Raw genomic sequence first — 15784 nt, 5'->3', positions numbered from 1 at the left:
TTAAAATTGTAATACAATGAATGACGCTAGCATTCATTTGATTAACACCATCTTTTGAGCGAATGTCATATTACACATTGCTACCGTAATTTAATTCAACTTCGAAAAGTAATTCATAGATAACATCTCTTAAAATGTGCACTTTTGACATCCCCGGTATATACTATACACACACATATGTGAATGCATTATTTATCTGTAATGCATATACACATACATATAACATACATATATACCTATACAATACACACACACACACACACACACTCATAATGCATTTCTTACTTTGGATCATGGATATGCAAGAATGACAGCCACTACTATAGATATGGAATTGATGGATTACCAATTATGCTGGTCTTCAACTTTATTAGCACAAAATAACTCTTTAGAATTCTTTCTCAGATCCTTCTTTTGTTTAAGGTTTCTGTGGTTGTACCAAGATTTTTAATTTTAATGTTACCACAGTTATCAATCTTTCCTTTATGGTTGGGCTTTTTGTGTATTGTTTAGAATGTATAAGGAGAATTCTTTTGTATTTTTCTTTGGATAGTTTTACTCTTCATATTTAGAATTTTAATCTGCCAGGAGCTGGTTTTTATAAATGTTTATTATTATTATTATTGTTATTATTACTTTTTTTTAAGAATTGGGTAACTAGTTACCTCAGCACAGTTCATTGAATAATATATCCTTTTCTCACTGATTTGAAATGCCCTCTGGCATATATGTCAAGTTGCCTTATATATGTATCTTTTCTGGACTCTATTTTATTCTAGACACTGGCTTCATATTGTCTTAATTACTATAGTTTTGTAGTTTTATGAGTCTTGACTTTGGTAGGCTGAGTCCATTTGCTATATTCTTTTTTAAGAATTGCCTTGACTCTTCTTAGCCCTTATTTTACCATGTGAAGATTGGGACAGCTTGCCAGGTTTTATGTAAACCTCTCTTGGGATTTTGATTATTACATTGCATTTGTAGGTCAGCTTGTGAGAATTTACATTTTTATAGCATTAATATTTTCATCTATAAACGTGCTATGGTTCTTCATTTAATTAAGTCTTTTATGTCTTTCATAATTTTTGATGATGTTCTACATAGAGGTCTTACATATCGTTATTCCTAGGTCCCTTATAGTTTTGTTGTCATGGTATCTTTTAAAATTTATGTTGTCTAATTTTTTGTTGCTGGTCTCTAAAATGTTGACACTTGCTTTCGAATATTATCCACAAGCCTTCTGAACTTGTATTAGTTCTGCCACCAGTAATTTATTATAGGTTCTATTGGAATTTTTATTTAGGCCACATATCTGTGGATGATAACATATTTCTTTTCCAACTCATACTACCCCCCACCCCATATCTTACTGCTCTGGGTAGATTCTTACAGCCTTTTTGCCTCTGAAGAGAGCTGTGTAGAAAGGAGGACCCACCACACAGAATCAAAGACTGGGCCCCTATTGCTGTAGCCTCCCAATAAGGTGCAGGAGAGTTATGGCAGGGACTCATGGAGCCTGCTGAGGCAAAGGGTAGCTTAAAAATCAACCTGACTATTGAACTGTTTATCGTGTGCTTTGCTTGTGATGAAATTCAGATGAAATAAGGGCTAAAACCCTGTCTGCAGGTTGCTTCTGGTCTGATTGGCCAGTTAAGACTTATGAAGCAGTTAGACAGCAATATAGGTTAGTATGTACCTCAGTACTGAGCTATTTCGAAAGACTCAGAGCCTGAGCTCCCTACATAAAGCAGAAGACCCTCCTTTTAAGTTTTCCTCCTCACCTCCATTCTTTCCTATTCTTTTCAACTGAAGTGCCCTTAGGCTATTTAACAGCTTAAGAACTTAAAAGTAAACAGATCTGGTTGGGCACATGTGGTTAATCTTTGGTTGTCTGCTGCTGTTTTTTGCCAAAATATCTGAATATCTATGACTTCTTATAATTCAGGTGTAGACCCATATGAGTAGCAGGTAGAAAGAAGATATGTACAGTACTGTTTTCTGCATGAGTATATTGCCTTTTAAGTAAATAATTTGGTAAACTTTGAAAAATGGCTGTAAATGGGTGGTAGATTCACAAATATTTGTTGTAGTATTTTGATTCAAAGTATGCATCAATGGTATATATGTGATTTTTGTACATATCAAATATTACACAATAACAGTATATTTATCTTTCATATTAAACAGAAATTAGTGTTATACGAGTTATTTTGGTAAAAATTAGACTTTAGTTGGTCATTAAACACTAGTGAGAGATGGGTAGAATATGGGATTAAAACTTAACATCAAGGAATGATTTATACTTTAGGAGACTTCTCTTATATCGTGCAGAGTATTCATCATTACGTGGTTTCATAGTTTATTTCAGTATCAATACATACAGAAATCAAGATTATTATTTATTCACTTTGGTTAGGCTATTAGGGCAGGACCAAACTGCTGAATTTAATACCAATGTAAAAATATACCTGATTAACACCCAATGAAGCTTGCTCACAGTTTCTTGGGGACATTATTTAGTTGATACGGTTTATATAAATAAAATTCAGGTTTATTAATCTATACTTGCATTAGATTTCTTCTACAATTAATTGGGCTTCATAGTTTTCATGCTTACATTTTCTGTAAAAAATAGTATGTATTTGCCACAGTAGTATTAGCAGGCAACTCTGAAGCCATAACTTCGATAAATGTTGTTTTTTTTTGGCTGAAGCAAAGGACTTTTGAGATTCTTTTATACTGATGTGTAGGAACAAATTTATCCCCTAAAAACAAACGAGGAATTTTCATAGCTTTCGGAGCATTGCTTTGCATATTTCATATATGTGTTTAGGCCTCTTTATAATCTTTTTTTTCTTTTTTTTTTTTTTTTTTTTTTTAGCAAAATGAACTCATAGAATCTTAGGCCTGGAATATTTATTTGGCAAACATTTGATTGCCTTGTATATGGCAAACATGGCATAAGAACTGGAGAGACAAGGCTGAAGAAGATTTCATCCTTGCTTTTAGGCAACACAAAGTAGTTTGGGAGATAGGCATTAAAAGTTACATAGCATAGGAGTAAGTGCTATATTATCGTGTTTAGAAAGTGCTATGGAAACACCAAAGAAAAGCATATTATTCATTGGAGGATTATTCATTGGAGGGCCCAAGGAAGACTTCATAAGCATGACACTTGCAGAAAGATGGTCCACCAGGAAGACAATTGAGAAAAGGGCATTCCAAACCGAGGGAACCACATGGATCAAGGTGTATAACAGAGCCTGCGTAGGGAACTATAAGTTGTCTAATATGTCTTGGGAACACAGTATATGTAGGAGAGTAGTGGGAAAGGAATCTAGAAAGGTGCACAGGAGATAAATCATGAAGGTCCTTGTTTCGTACCTTTAGGCAAAAAGGAGCCACTGAGAATTATAAGAAGTCATGATCACATTTATGTGTTTGCATGAGATTGTGGAAGGCTTGACTGGCACAGTATAAATATTTTGTCTTTCTTCTCTTTTGTTCAGAGGATTTCCTTGAGATAGTGAGACATCCTATAAGGGAAAATTAGAGATTTTTCCAGCCTAGCACTGATTTTACAAATTCTCTGGCAGAGAATAGGAAAAAGCTATAAAGTGCGACCTCCTGACCACTAGAGAGACATTCTTCTTCATTTTTGGTGAGCAGCCAGATAGAACATTTAGCAATATGTAAAAAACTTGGCAGCAAGAGGAAATACCTCAACCTATCATCTTGAGTCAAATGTCAGACAGCCCAGAGTTGACCCTCTAAGACTTTGTCCTTTTCCTTTTGTGCACAATCACTGTGGTCAGTGGATCAACTCCCTGAGGGTTTATTTTTAGTGAGTGACATGAATTACAGGCTTAACTTGTATACTCAGACCTCTAAATATACAGAGTGCAAATTGCAGAACATATGAGAAATTTGGCCTAGTAATTGCCTCCCATGCATTAAAGCTTATAATCTTAGTTTCAAAGTTTTTAATAATACCACAAAATGAAGCCTAACTGGTGTTACATATGCAAAGTCAAAATAGGTTCAGAGGTAAAAGCAGTATAATGAAAACTGCTGGGGTGCCAGAAGCAACAGAAAATCCTGCTGCTTGCCTTTGCCTCTTTTGTATTCAGGTCTTGGATTTCTAAGTCCAGGACCTTCACTCACCCATACAAGGCCTTTGTGTGCTTTAGAAAAAGGCCCATATAGCTCCTTGGGAAAGGTACCTTTGTGATAAGAAAAAGGTTCACCTTCCTCCAGGAAGATGCAGGCCCAGAATATTGGCTGGATTTCTGCTCCCACTTCTCTCATTGGCCAGGGGCCTTCGTGTAGTGTACGGAGTGACCAGCTATTCTCGGTGGCCCTGTTAAAAGTTTCTTAACTGCAGAGCTAACCTTAATTACATTTTGCTCACTTTGGGTTATCTAATCACTTCTTTCTTCTAAAAAAACGGTAGAAGACACCGTTACTCCTTTCTCTTTCCTTCTATTTCTCATTTTGCATTGGCAGCTGTGTTTCTCAGTTACAAATCATCGTTGTTATCGTGTTTTCCCGAAAATAAGTCCTAACCAGAAAATAAGCCCTAACATGATTTTTCAGGATGACATCCCCTGAACATAAGCCCTAATGTGTCTTTTAGAGCAAAAATTAATATAAGACCCAGTCTTATTTTTGGGGAAATGGGATACGTTTTGGCCCATCATGGCATATAAGAATTTGTGATAAACAGGGAAAGCCAGAGACAACTGTTATGGAAATCTCCTTTTGGGTAGTGCTATACTAGTAGCAGGCTGTTTTTACATGTATTATTTCACATAATACATGTGTGTAAGTCAACACATCAAGAATTGATCAAGAATTCTTTTGTTTCGGTGGATTTCATTGTTACTCTTTTCAATATTAAGATACATTGAGAAGAAAATCAAGAAAATATATCTTAGTTCTTACACTTTCTGAAACTGGTGTTTTTGATTTTTATATTCAACTTTTTTTCTCTCTCAAACTATACTATAGCATTTTAAAACAAGTCAATAAAAATCTGCAGTATGGATGGGGCAGATAGTCATACAAGATACAGAAACAGCAGCAATATTTTCTACATTTCTTGTTTATTTTACCAGATTATAGCAGACTCTATTTGGAAAATAGCTTATCTTGTCAGCAGCAGGAACTTTTCCATTTGTAATAAAACCAACAAGGTTCCAAATCATACTTAAATTGCTAAAAATCATCTGGAGAGTAGCTGCTGACATAGAAGTCAGATGACATTGAGACATTTGGCAGGCTTCCTTTTCCTGTTGGTGTTACAAAACCCACAGTGGACAGCCTAGATTTTAAAAGAAGACTGGCATCTTTGGAATCTCCACTAGAATCTACTGAGGTTAAAATAGAACCTGATGCCTTCTAAGCGACAGAGAATAGAATGTGCCTTGGGATGGCAAAGTGACAGACACAGAACACCGCTTTGCACTGCTTTAAAGAAGCAGATCTAGGCCTGAAGTTCTGCTTCCAGGCCCGAAGTGTCTTCTAGATTTTTCCTTTTCTTTCTTTCTTTCTTCCTTCCTTGCTTCCTTGCTTCCTTCCTTCCTTCCTTCCTTCCTTCCTTCCTTCCTTCCTTCCTTCCTTCCTTCCTTCCTTCCTTCCTTCTTTCCTTCCTTCCTTTCTTCCTTTCTTCCTTCCTTCTTTCTTTTTTAACTTTAAAACAAATTCTGCTTTGGAAAAAACTTAATATGCGAATTAGGAGATTGTGAAAGAAGGAGGAAGGCTTGAATCCAGTCAGATTTTTGGCCTAAAATATATGACTGTTTAGTTATAAGTAAGCATACTTTCGATGTTCTTCCAAAGAAAAACATAGTTTATGTCTATGCATGAATATTTTAAGACTTCTGGGTATTTGAGACAGGTGAAAAAAATGTTTTTAAATATTTTAGATTTACTGTTTTAAAATGTTAGGGAAAAAAAGAACTACATGGCCAAGTGTCACTGTGTGGGAACTGATAGCACATTTTTTATATTTAATCACCCAGTTATGTGGAAAGCTTTCTTTTAGGCAATTGGATGTTAATGATGAGTCATTAAGGGGCTTAAGCTGCATATTTCAGGTTTAGAAGATAGTGTCATAAATTTAATTAGGGCTGGGTATTAGAAACATGAGAATGTAAACAGGGCTCTGAAAATAAGTTGAAGTCATATAACAGGCAAAATGAACCCGAGGAAATACATGAGAGGCTTTTTAAGTTAGGGATTTTCATGTCTTAAAGATGGTCAGTTTATAATAACAAGTTTTATTTAGTTTATATAAACAAATGTTTAAGTGTTTTCAATGTGTTCCATGCTCTATTGAGAACTGTAGAAAACTTCAGAAAAAAAAAGGGAAGAAAACACAAGAAAGTTCATCCACTTAAGTTATGTCTGTTCAACTGGATAGACAGGTTACATAGTCAGGCAATAGTTAACTAAAAATTCAGTTGGTTTGTTAAATGGTACATACTTACCTTTTACATAATAACGTGAATAGCTAACATGCACTGAATGCTCACTTTACATGTATTAACTTGTTTAATCTCACATAACTCTATGAGGTAGATTTTCCCCCCATTTTACAAATGAAAACATTGAGGAACTGAGAAGATAAGAAACATAACCAAGGTTACACGGCTAATAAGTAGCAGAGTCAGAATTTGAATCCAGGCTGCATAGCTCCTAACCCAACATTTTTGCTGTACTGCCTTGCATAGAAGCAACAAATTAGCTAATTTTTGGAGGATACTTGCAGGAAATAGTACTTGAGCTGTGTATTATAAAGCAATATGTGTTCCTGGGTCCCCTGGGCCAAGGGAGCAGAAGAAGAGAAATTTGTATGTTGGAGAAGATGCAAGAGGAACCAAAAGCTTGAATAAGAATACATATGGCAATAATAATACTAGCGAAAAATTATTTAGCACTTACTATGTAGCAAGAACTGTGCCTCCACAAATCTCTTATTTAATCCTTATGACATCTCTATGAAATCAATATTTTTATCCCCAGTTTACCCAGATAGTAAATGCCAAAGCGTGGATCAGGATCCAAATGCTTGCTGGCGGACTCTAAAGCCCAAGCTTTTACCCACTGCATTGCTTTACAAGTGGGAGTACAGTAAATATACTCAACTAAAACTACTGGGTGTTTTAGTAATTAATAGAAAACAAAATTAGATAGGTAGGGTGGATAGAGATTATGGAAAGCTTTGAAAAATAGACAAGCAGCATTGAAAACTTTGATTAGGAAATGGCCTTTTTGTTCGAGTTACAATAAAGCATTCTAGTACAAACGTAATTAAACTATTTCTGTTTAACAGTTACTTATATTAAATGAAATAGTCTGTGAAAGCACATAATAGTCACTCAAAAAATATGAGTTGAATCTGAATCCTCTAAAGAACTTGTATGCTCTTTGCTCTGTAGATAAGATGGGAGAAAGGAATGCTCTACCAGCGCTCGCTGTCCAATTGAATTATAATGTGAGCCACAAATGTAACTTTAAATTTTCTAGCAGCCACATGAAAAAGTAAAATGAAAGAGGTGGAATTGATTTTAATAATATATTTTCTTAAACCCAATATATATTAATAAGATATTTTATATCTTTTGGTACACGGTTTTCAAAATCCATTGTGTATTTTACACTTAGAGCACATCTCATGTCTGACTGGCTACATTTCATGTGCTCAGTAGACACATGTGGCTAGCAGCTGCCGTGTTTCCCCGAAAATAGGACCTAGCCAGACCATGAGCTCTAATGCATCTTTTGCAGCAAAAATTTATATAAGACCCGGTCTTATTTTACTATAAGACTGGGTGTAATATAATATAATATGATATAATATAATATAATATAATACCCGGTCTTACTTTAATATAAGACCTGGTCTAATATAATATAATACCTGGTCTTATATTAATTTTTGCTCCAAAAGATGCATTAGAGCTGATGGTCTGGCCAAGTCTTATTTTGGGGGAAACACGGTACCAGACTAGACACCACAGTTCCATAGTTTCATAGCATGGAATCTGGTGTCAGATGACCTGGGTTTGAATCCTGCCATTCCGTTTCTTAACTGTGTGAGTAAGGACCAGTTACTTAACTTTTCTGCACCTTAGCTTCTTGATATATAAAGTGAGAAAGATAATATTACGTACCTCAAAGGGTTATTGTGAGTATGTATTATAAGATTTTATGTATAAAGCATATCACTTGGTTTCTGGCAAGTATAAGTGTAAAATAAATGTGTATTAATTTCATTACATTTTTATTGTTGTCATTAAATTGCAAGCATCTCTTATTTTCCGTGTCGTCTTTCTGCAAATAGATGATTATCCCCAGGTAAACATTCCCACTTAAAATTCTAAACCAATCACTGAATAGCAAAGAAAGATTGATGAGCTAGGAGAAAAAAGATTGTGAGTGGTGTATTAGTGGCATTAGACTCTACTAGTAATAGTGGTATTCCCCTATAGGGTGTAGATAAATTATTTTCAATTTGCTATTATACTTAACAGACTCATCAGATCTTCTGACTTTTTAACCTGCCGTCATTATAGATGCTTCCTCTACCAGGGAATACAATTCTTGTCCAATAATAATTTGCAGCTTTACTGCCAACATTGAAATACAGAACATATTTCATTGTCTTTTCTGCTTTCAGCCATTTGGGGCCAGAAATATATAGATTTATTATTTTCTTTCCTTCAAAACTCTTAGAGGAAAGTGCACAAAACCAAAAAAAGTACAGTGATTTATCACACCCTCTTGTATAACTATCATGTAAATAAAAAAATAAAACATTACCAAATTCCGCAAAGGTCCCCTTGCACCCCCTACCAATCAATACCTGTTCACTAGCTCCCCAAATTAACCATTGTTTTGTTTCTCATGACAATTACTTCCTGGTTTTTATGTATAGTTTTACAAACTAAATGTGTAGTCCTGATCACTATAGTTTAGTTTTGCCTGTTTTTGAATTTCAGTGCAAATGAAATCATACATGTGATTCTTCACTCAACACACTGTGAGATTCATCCACGTTCTTGCCTGTAGCAGCAATCCATTCACTTCGATTGTTGTATGGTATCTCATTGTATGAATATACTACAAATGGTGTATTCTCTGGTAGATGCACATTGGTTTTTCCCCCAGTTTGAAACTATTATAAATAGTGATGTTATGAACATTCTTAGGCACATTAGCATGCATTTCTGTAAAACACACGCAAAGATAGAATTGCTAGGTCATAGAGAATGTAGTCTTGAACTTTAACACCATAGATAATGCCAAACTTTCCACAGTGATTCTACCAAGTAACATTTCCACCAGTGGTACGTGAGAGTTTCATTGCTGTACATCCTTAACAAAAAAAAATCACCATTTTTTCCAAGTTAAGAATTCTGGTAGGTGTGTAATGATATCTCTTTGTGATTTTAGCATATTTTTCTTCTAAGAAAAATTTGGTAAGAAAATATTTCTTGGGCCGGCCGGGTGGCGCAGGCGGTTGGAGCTCCATGCTCCTAACTCCGAAGGCTGCCGGTTCGATTCCCACATGGGCCAGTGGGCTCTCAACAAAAAAAAAAAAAAGAAAATATTTCTGCAAATGTTGACTAAGATGAAGCCTTTGGTTTTCAGTTTTCCATACTGTCCTTGTCTTTCAATTGACCACAATCAAAAGTTGATGCTACTTTTTAGAAAAAGTATTTTAAATTTTAATTGGATGTATGAACGCAGTCAGTCTGAGATATTGCCCAATATTCTTTCTTTATACTTTTTATGGGCTTATGTAAAAAACAGATGTATTATTTTTCTTCATCATTATAAAACTGCCATTCCAGGAATCATAACAGTTACTGAAACGAGAGGTATGGTCTGTGGTTTACAAAGTTAGATTTAATGAATAAATCTTTCCAGTTCCTCTGAGCCATTTTTCTTTGTTAGTTTTTTTTTTTTTCTTAAATAAAGTACAATCATGGTAACTGATGTGGATGACATTGAGAGGTTGGTTTCTGTTGAGTGAAGTAAAACAGACTTTTAACAGCTTGTGGGTAATGTCTCAAAGGTAAAGTGACATGAGATAAATGTCTGTGTTCCATTCTGAAAATAGCAAAAGGCATATGGAACCAAGATTTAACTTAATTGACTTGTAATTTAATCCTGCTTTAAAAGTGCTTTGGCAAAATGAAAATTGTACTGTGATTTCTTTTTGCACAATTAATACTAACAATGGAAAATAATTAGGAAGATAATGGTTTGAAAGTTGTAAGTGCCAAATCAATGTTACAAATAATCTCAAAGTTTGTATGAATTTTTAAAAATCATATATGCACTGAAAAGAGAATAATGAAAAATTTTCTGGATAATTGAGTTTCCAAAAATACCAGTTTTACAGCTATTTATAAATGTAAAACAATTATATTGTTGTGTTCTCAAATTTGATGAAAAAATTTAAATTTCTAAAAGAACACGTATTAATAGAAGGATTTTAAGCTGACAAGTTGGTACTTTAAAAGGATTGTTTCTAAAAGAACACGTATTAATAGAAGGATTTTAAGCTGACAAGTTAGGTACTTTAAAAGGATTGTTGTAAACTTCATTTGAAAACAATAATTTATTTAAACTTGGAAAATAAATGGTTAAACTGTTAAATATGGTCCCACCAAATGTAAAGTAGTGAAAAACAAAAGCAATTATTTTTATATTTTTATTTTTAATAAAAATTTTTGATACTTAAAAATAGTTATCAAATAGTTATATCAAAAAGTTATTTTTGACATTAAAAAGTTATTTTTGGTACTTAATAGGAATTTGAACTTCATACCAATTAGGGCTTATTTGCTTTTCTGTTTGGCTTAGAATTTGGAATATAAGTTGTTTGCAAAACTTTTGAGTTTAAACTAAATTAACGGTTTGGATTTTTAAAAGCTTTGCACTTTCTGTATAGAATCACAAAATGTCTGTGTTTTCTGTTACTTGGAGGTTTTATTCTTGCAACTTGGGAAACTTCTGGTAAAGGTAATGAACTTTATTTTAGGAAAAATTATGGAATAGAAATTTGGATGAATGAAAGCCAAAGAGATTCTGGCTTCTTTTGAAAGAAGATAAAGTATCTGATAAATTTAGCAGATTGAAAATCAAAATAAGAAAAATTTGAATATATTTGTTCTTTCTTTTCTCCTGCTTGTGATACATTTTGAATCGTATCAGTTGTTTACTACAATGTAGTCACATCTGTAAGCAAGTACAGTACTTATTTGAAAATTTAATGTTAAAAGATTACTGATATTAATAGTATGTGAAAATATGGACACCCACATTCATCATGTTGTATTTTGCTACTAATAGGTAGCCTGTCAAGACAGATTAACTATTTGCAAATGTATTTAAACTTTTCCAGCCCTTTAAAACCATTGAGGCAGTTATATTTGACTCTCAATTAAGCAGAGCAAACATGAGGGACCTAGATCTCATCATTTTTGGCTTTTCAGTGTTTTAAAGTAGGCCTTAAAGACTGAAGAATTCAGACATATCTTCATGAATTGTCATAATTGGTCACCATAGCACAAGTGATAAGTCAGACATTTTATATTCATAATTCATTTAATTTGAATGAACCTACCAGTTCTTTCAATTTGAGCGAGGCCACTTGCAACTAAATTGCTCTGTTTCAAAGTGTCTTTGGTATTTTACCATGTATGGTACATAATGTAACTCTGGTTATTATACATGAATTTAAGTTATTATATAATTAAAAGCTTTTTTAATCTGAAATTAAGTTTAATCCCTTTTTAAAGCAAAAATGTCTACTTTATAGCACTTTCAGCTCTGCTTGGCAGTATTTCAGAATCAGTTAAACAATGCATACACTTTGAGAATACTGTCAGGTTATATCCCATTGATATGATTGTTTTCCTTTTAGATTCCAGTAGTCTAAATACTGAAGTTAAAAAAAAAAAAAGAAAGAAAGAAAAAAGGAAGAAAAGGACAGAATATAAACTATGGCAGTCAGAAGGAATATCAATTTCTAAACTTTTCATCTTTTACTTTTAAGATAAAGATACAGATGTCACTGTGAAAGGGAATGTGGATGACTTTGGCCTGCCAGACACCTTGAGCATTGCATCAACCGACTCCTTTGCTTCTGCAGCAGAGGTAGGAAATGTATGTTCCTAATGAAGGTTCCTCACTCTTTTTCAGCTGGAGAGTACAGTTTTGCCATTGTGCTGTAATTCAGTTCAGTAGCCATTTATTTAGCTACTGTGTGGTACATAGGTACAAAAATGAATATAACATGAATGTAAGTTCCCACAGGAGCTCATAGTTTTTTTAAAGAGGTGAACATGTAAACACATACTTTAGATGGGCCCTTTCATATACCGTGGATTCTGGATGAGGCATATTACAAGTATCTTGATGGAAAGCAGTTGACCTTATATCAAGAGTCTTAAAATTGTTCAGATTCTTTAGCTCAGAAGTTATACTTCTAGATAGTTTTTCCAGGGAAGTGATAAGATTCAAAGACTTATATATAAAAATATTCACTGTGGCATTTTAATAATAATGAAAAAATGGAAACAGTATAATGCCAAATTATGGAGCATCCATAATTTGAAATATTATGCTCCATAAACATGTTTGTAATCATTTTTAAAGACCTGGGAACATATGTTAAATGAAATGAGTAGTATATAAAGCTTTATATAGAAAGCATGATTGTGATTTTATAATAAGAAAAGAAAGAAAAACATATGGTATATAATTATTTAGAGAAAAAAAGGCAAGATAAATATACTAATGTGTAAACAGTGGTGATATCTGAATTATAAACTTACGGGTAATTTGTTTTTCTACTGAGATTTAAATTTTGTATCAGAAGAGAATGCTTACAAAGTGGTGATCTTTTTAAAATTTTTTCTACTTAAAACACATTTAAAAATCACATGTAGCCAATTTTATCTTAGAATAATTTCATTTTTATGGTAGATTTTGGATAGTAATGCTGTTTTTAAAAATATAGGCAGTATCACACATCTGTAATTAATGTGTAAATTCAAGCTCTAGTGTGGAAAGCTTTCGGTATTCCAATACCCTTTACCCTAAGTCTGATACTGCCTTTAGTAAAGCCATACCAACCATAATCTTTCAGCCTCTCAAGATTTTTCTGTATCTGTATATTTTAGTTACTGCTTACAGTGTCATCTCCTGAATTGTTTACATTTTTCTTTGTATTTTTGTACTTGTAAGTTTGCAATAGACATATTTACTTATTCATGGAAAAACTATTTCCTCTTCCTTTTATAGTTCAATATATATAGCCTTACCTTTCTGTTCTTTTTTTAAAATATTTTTTCCAGCTTTATTGAGATACAGTTGACACACAGCATTATGTAAGTTTAAGGTATACAATGTGATGATTTGATACATGTATATATTGTGAAATAATTACCACAATAAGGTTAATTAATACCTCTATCACCTCACATTTACCTTTCGGTTTTGGTGTGTGTGTTGAGAACATTGAAGATCTATTCTCTTAGGAAATTTCAAGTGTATAATACAGTATTGTTGGCTGTAGTCACCATGCTGTACATTAGATCCCCAGATCTTATTCATCTTCTTACTGGAAGTTTGTACCCTTTGACCAACATGTCCCCCTTTTTCTCACCCCTCAGCGCCTGGCCACAGTCATTCTGCTGTCTGTTTCTGTGGGTTTGGTTTTTTTAGATTCCACATGTAAGTGATGCCATACAGTATTTGTCTTTCCCTGTCTGATTTATTTCACTTAACGTAATTCCTTCAAGGTCCATCCATGTTGTCACAAGTAGCAGGATTTCCTTCTTTCTCATGGATGAATAATATTTCATTTTTTATATATGTATATATATATATGATTTATATATATATGATTTTATATATGATTTATATATATGTATATTTATATATAAATCACACCTTTTTTATTTGTTGATGGACACTTATTTCCATATCTTGGCTATTGTGAAAAATGGCTGCAGTGAACATGGGTGTGCAGATATCTCAAGATAATGATATCATTTCCTTTGGATATATACCCGGAAATGAGATTGCTGGATCATATGGTAGTTCTATTTTTACTTTTTACAGAACCTCTGTATTGTTTTCCATAGTAGCTGTACCAATTTACATTCCCATCAGTGTACCAGGGTTCCCTTTTCTTCACATCTTTGCCAACACTTGTTATCGCTTGTCTTTTTGATAATAGCCTTTCTTACAGATGTGAGGTGATATCTCATTGTGGTTTTAATTTGCATTTCCCTGATGGTTAGTGATGTTGAGCAACTTTTTATGCATCTTCTGGCCATCTGTGTTTTCTGTGGAAAAATGTCTATTCAGAGCCTCTGTCCATTGTTTAATTGGATTGTTTGGGGTTTTTTTTGCTATCGAATTGTATAGGTTCCTCATATATTTTGAATATTAACTCCTTATCAGATAGATGGTTTGCAAATATTTTCTCCTATACCATAAGGTGCCTTCTCATTTTGTTGTTTCTTTTGCTGTGCAGAAGCTTTTTAGTTTGATGTAGTCCCACTTGTTTATTTTGCTTTTGTTCCTTATGCTTTTGGGGTCAGACCCAAAAAAATCATTGTCAAGGAGCATTTTTTTGCCAATGTCAAGGATCTTTTTTCCTCTGTTTTCTTTTAGGACTTATGTTTAAGTCTTTAATTCATTTCAAGTTAGTATTTGTGAGTGATGTAAGATAGGGATCCAACTTCATTTTTTACATACGAGGTCTGACAATTAAGTTCGCGCACTCATCCTAGAAAAAGTGCTACACACCTCCTTGCTGAATATCACTAGGGTCACTTTCGAAGTACTCCCCTTGGAAGCTATGCACCAATGCCCGTGCCTAGTCCACCCTTCAAAGCAATTTTGGAACTCTTTTTCTGGAATGGCCATCAGAGCTGTCGTCGTATTACCCTTGATGTCCAGAGAGTCATCAAAACGTTTTCCTTTCAATATTTCCTTTATCTTTGGGTAAAGAAAGAAGTCATTGGAGGCCAGGTAAAGTGATTAGGGAGGGTGTTCCAATACAGTTATTTGTTTATTTGCTAAAAACTCCCTCACAGACAGTACTTGTGAGCTGGTGCATTGTGGGGATACAAGAGCAATGAATTGTTGGCAAAAAGTTCAGGTTATCTAACTTTTTCATGCAGCCTTTTCAGCACTTCCAAATAGTAAACTCGGTTAACTGTATGTCCAATTGGTACAAATTCATAATGAATAATCCCTTAGATAGCAAAAAAAAAAAAAAAAAAAAAAGAGGTTAGCAACATCATTGCAACAAGTTCGCGAATTTAATTGTCATACATTTTGATGGTTCTCCAGTTTTCCCACCATATTGAAGAAACTATCCTTTCTTTATTGAGCACTCTTGGCTCCCTCGTCAAATATCGGTTATATGCAAGGGTTTATTTCTTTTTTATTTAAAGTTTATTGGGGTGACAATTGTTAGTAAAGTTACATAAGTTTCACATGTACAATTCTGTAACACATCATCTATATACACCCCATTGTATGTTCACCACCCAGTCAGTTCTCTTTCCATTCCCATATATTTGATTCCGTTTACCCTCATTTACCACGACCCTTCGCGAACCATATGATTTCATTGATATGTGGGATATAAAACTGAGAACAACAAAAGAACAAGACATACAAATGAAGAAACAAAACTCATAGACAGACAATAGTTTAGTGGTTACCAGATAATAATTTAGTGGTT

General features: G+C 33.7%; 1 protein-coding gene across 5 annotated transcripts in view; it reads left to right on the top strand.

The window, feature by feature from the left end:
• MIGA1 (mitoguardin 1) overlaps window positions 1–15784 on the top strand; it is a gene marked incomplete at its 5' end in the record, with an annotated part of 92147 nt that overhangs the window by 50308 nt on the left and 26055 nt on the right. For 3 of the 5 annotated variants that reach the window (XM_081055974.1, XM_081055976.1, XM_081055973.1), the window contains one exon: window positions 12074–12183. In XM_081055974.1, coding sequence (XP_080912100.1) covers window positions 12074–12183 — 110 coding nt within the window. The remainder of the gene's footprint in view (window positions 1–12073; window positions 12184–15784) is intronic. The other 2 variants (XM_081055975.1, XM_081055972.1) reach the window with 1 other exon arrangement.

Source organism: Rhinolophus hipposideros (assembly GCF_964194185.1).
Source record: "Rhinolophus hipposideros genome assembly, chromosome: 8".
In the NCBI taxonomy this organism is placed as follows: domain Eukaryota; kingdom Metazoa; phylum Chordata; class Mammalia; order Chiroptera; family Rhinolophidae; genus Rhinolophus; species Rhinolophus hipposideros.
This window is presented reverse-complemented; position numbering and strand designations above follow the sequence as displayed.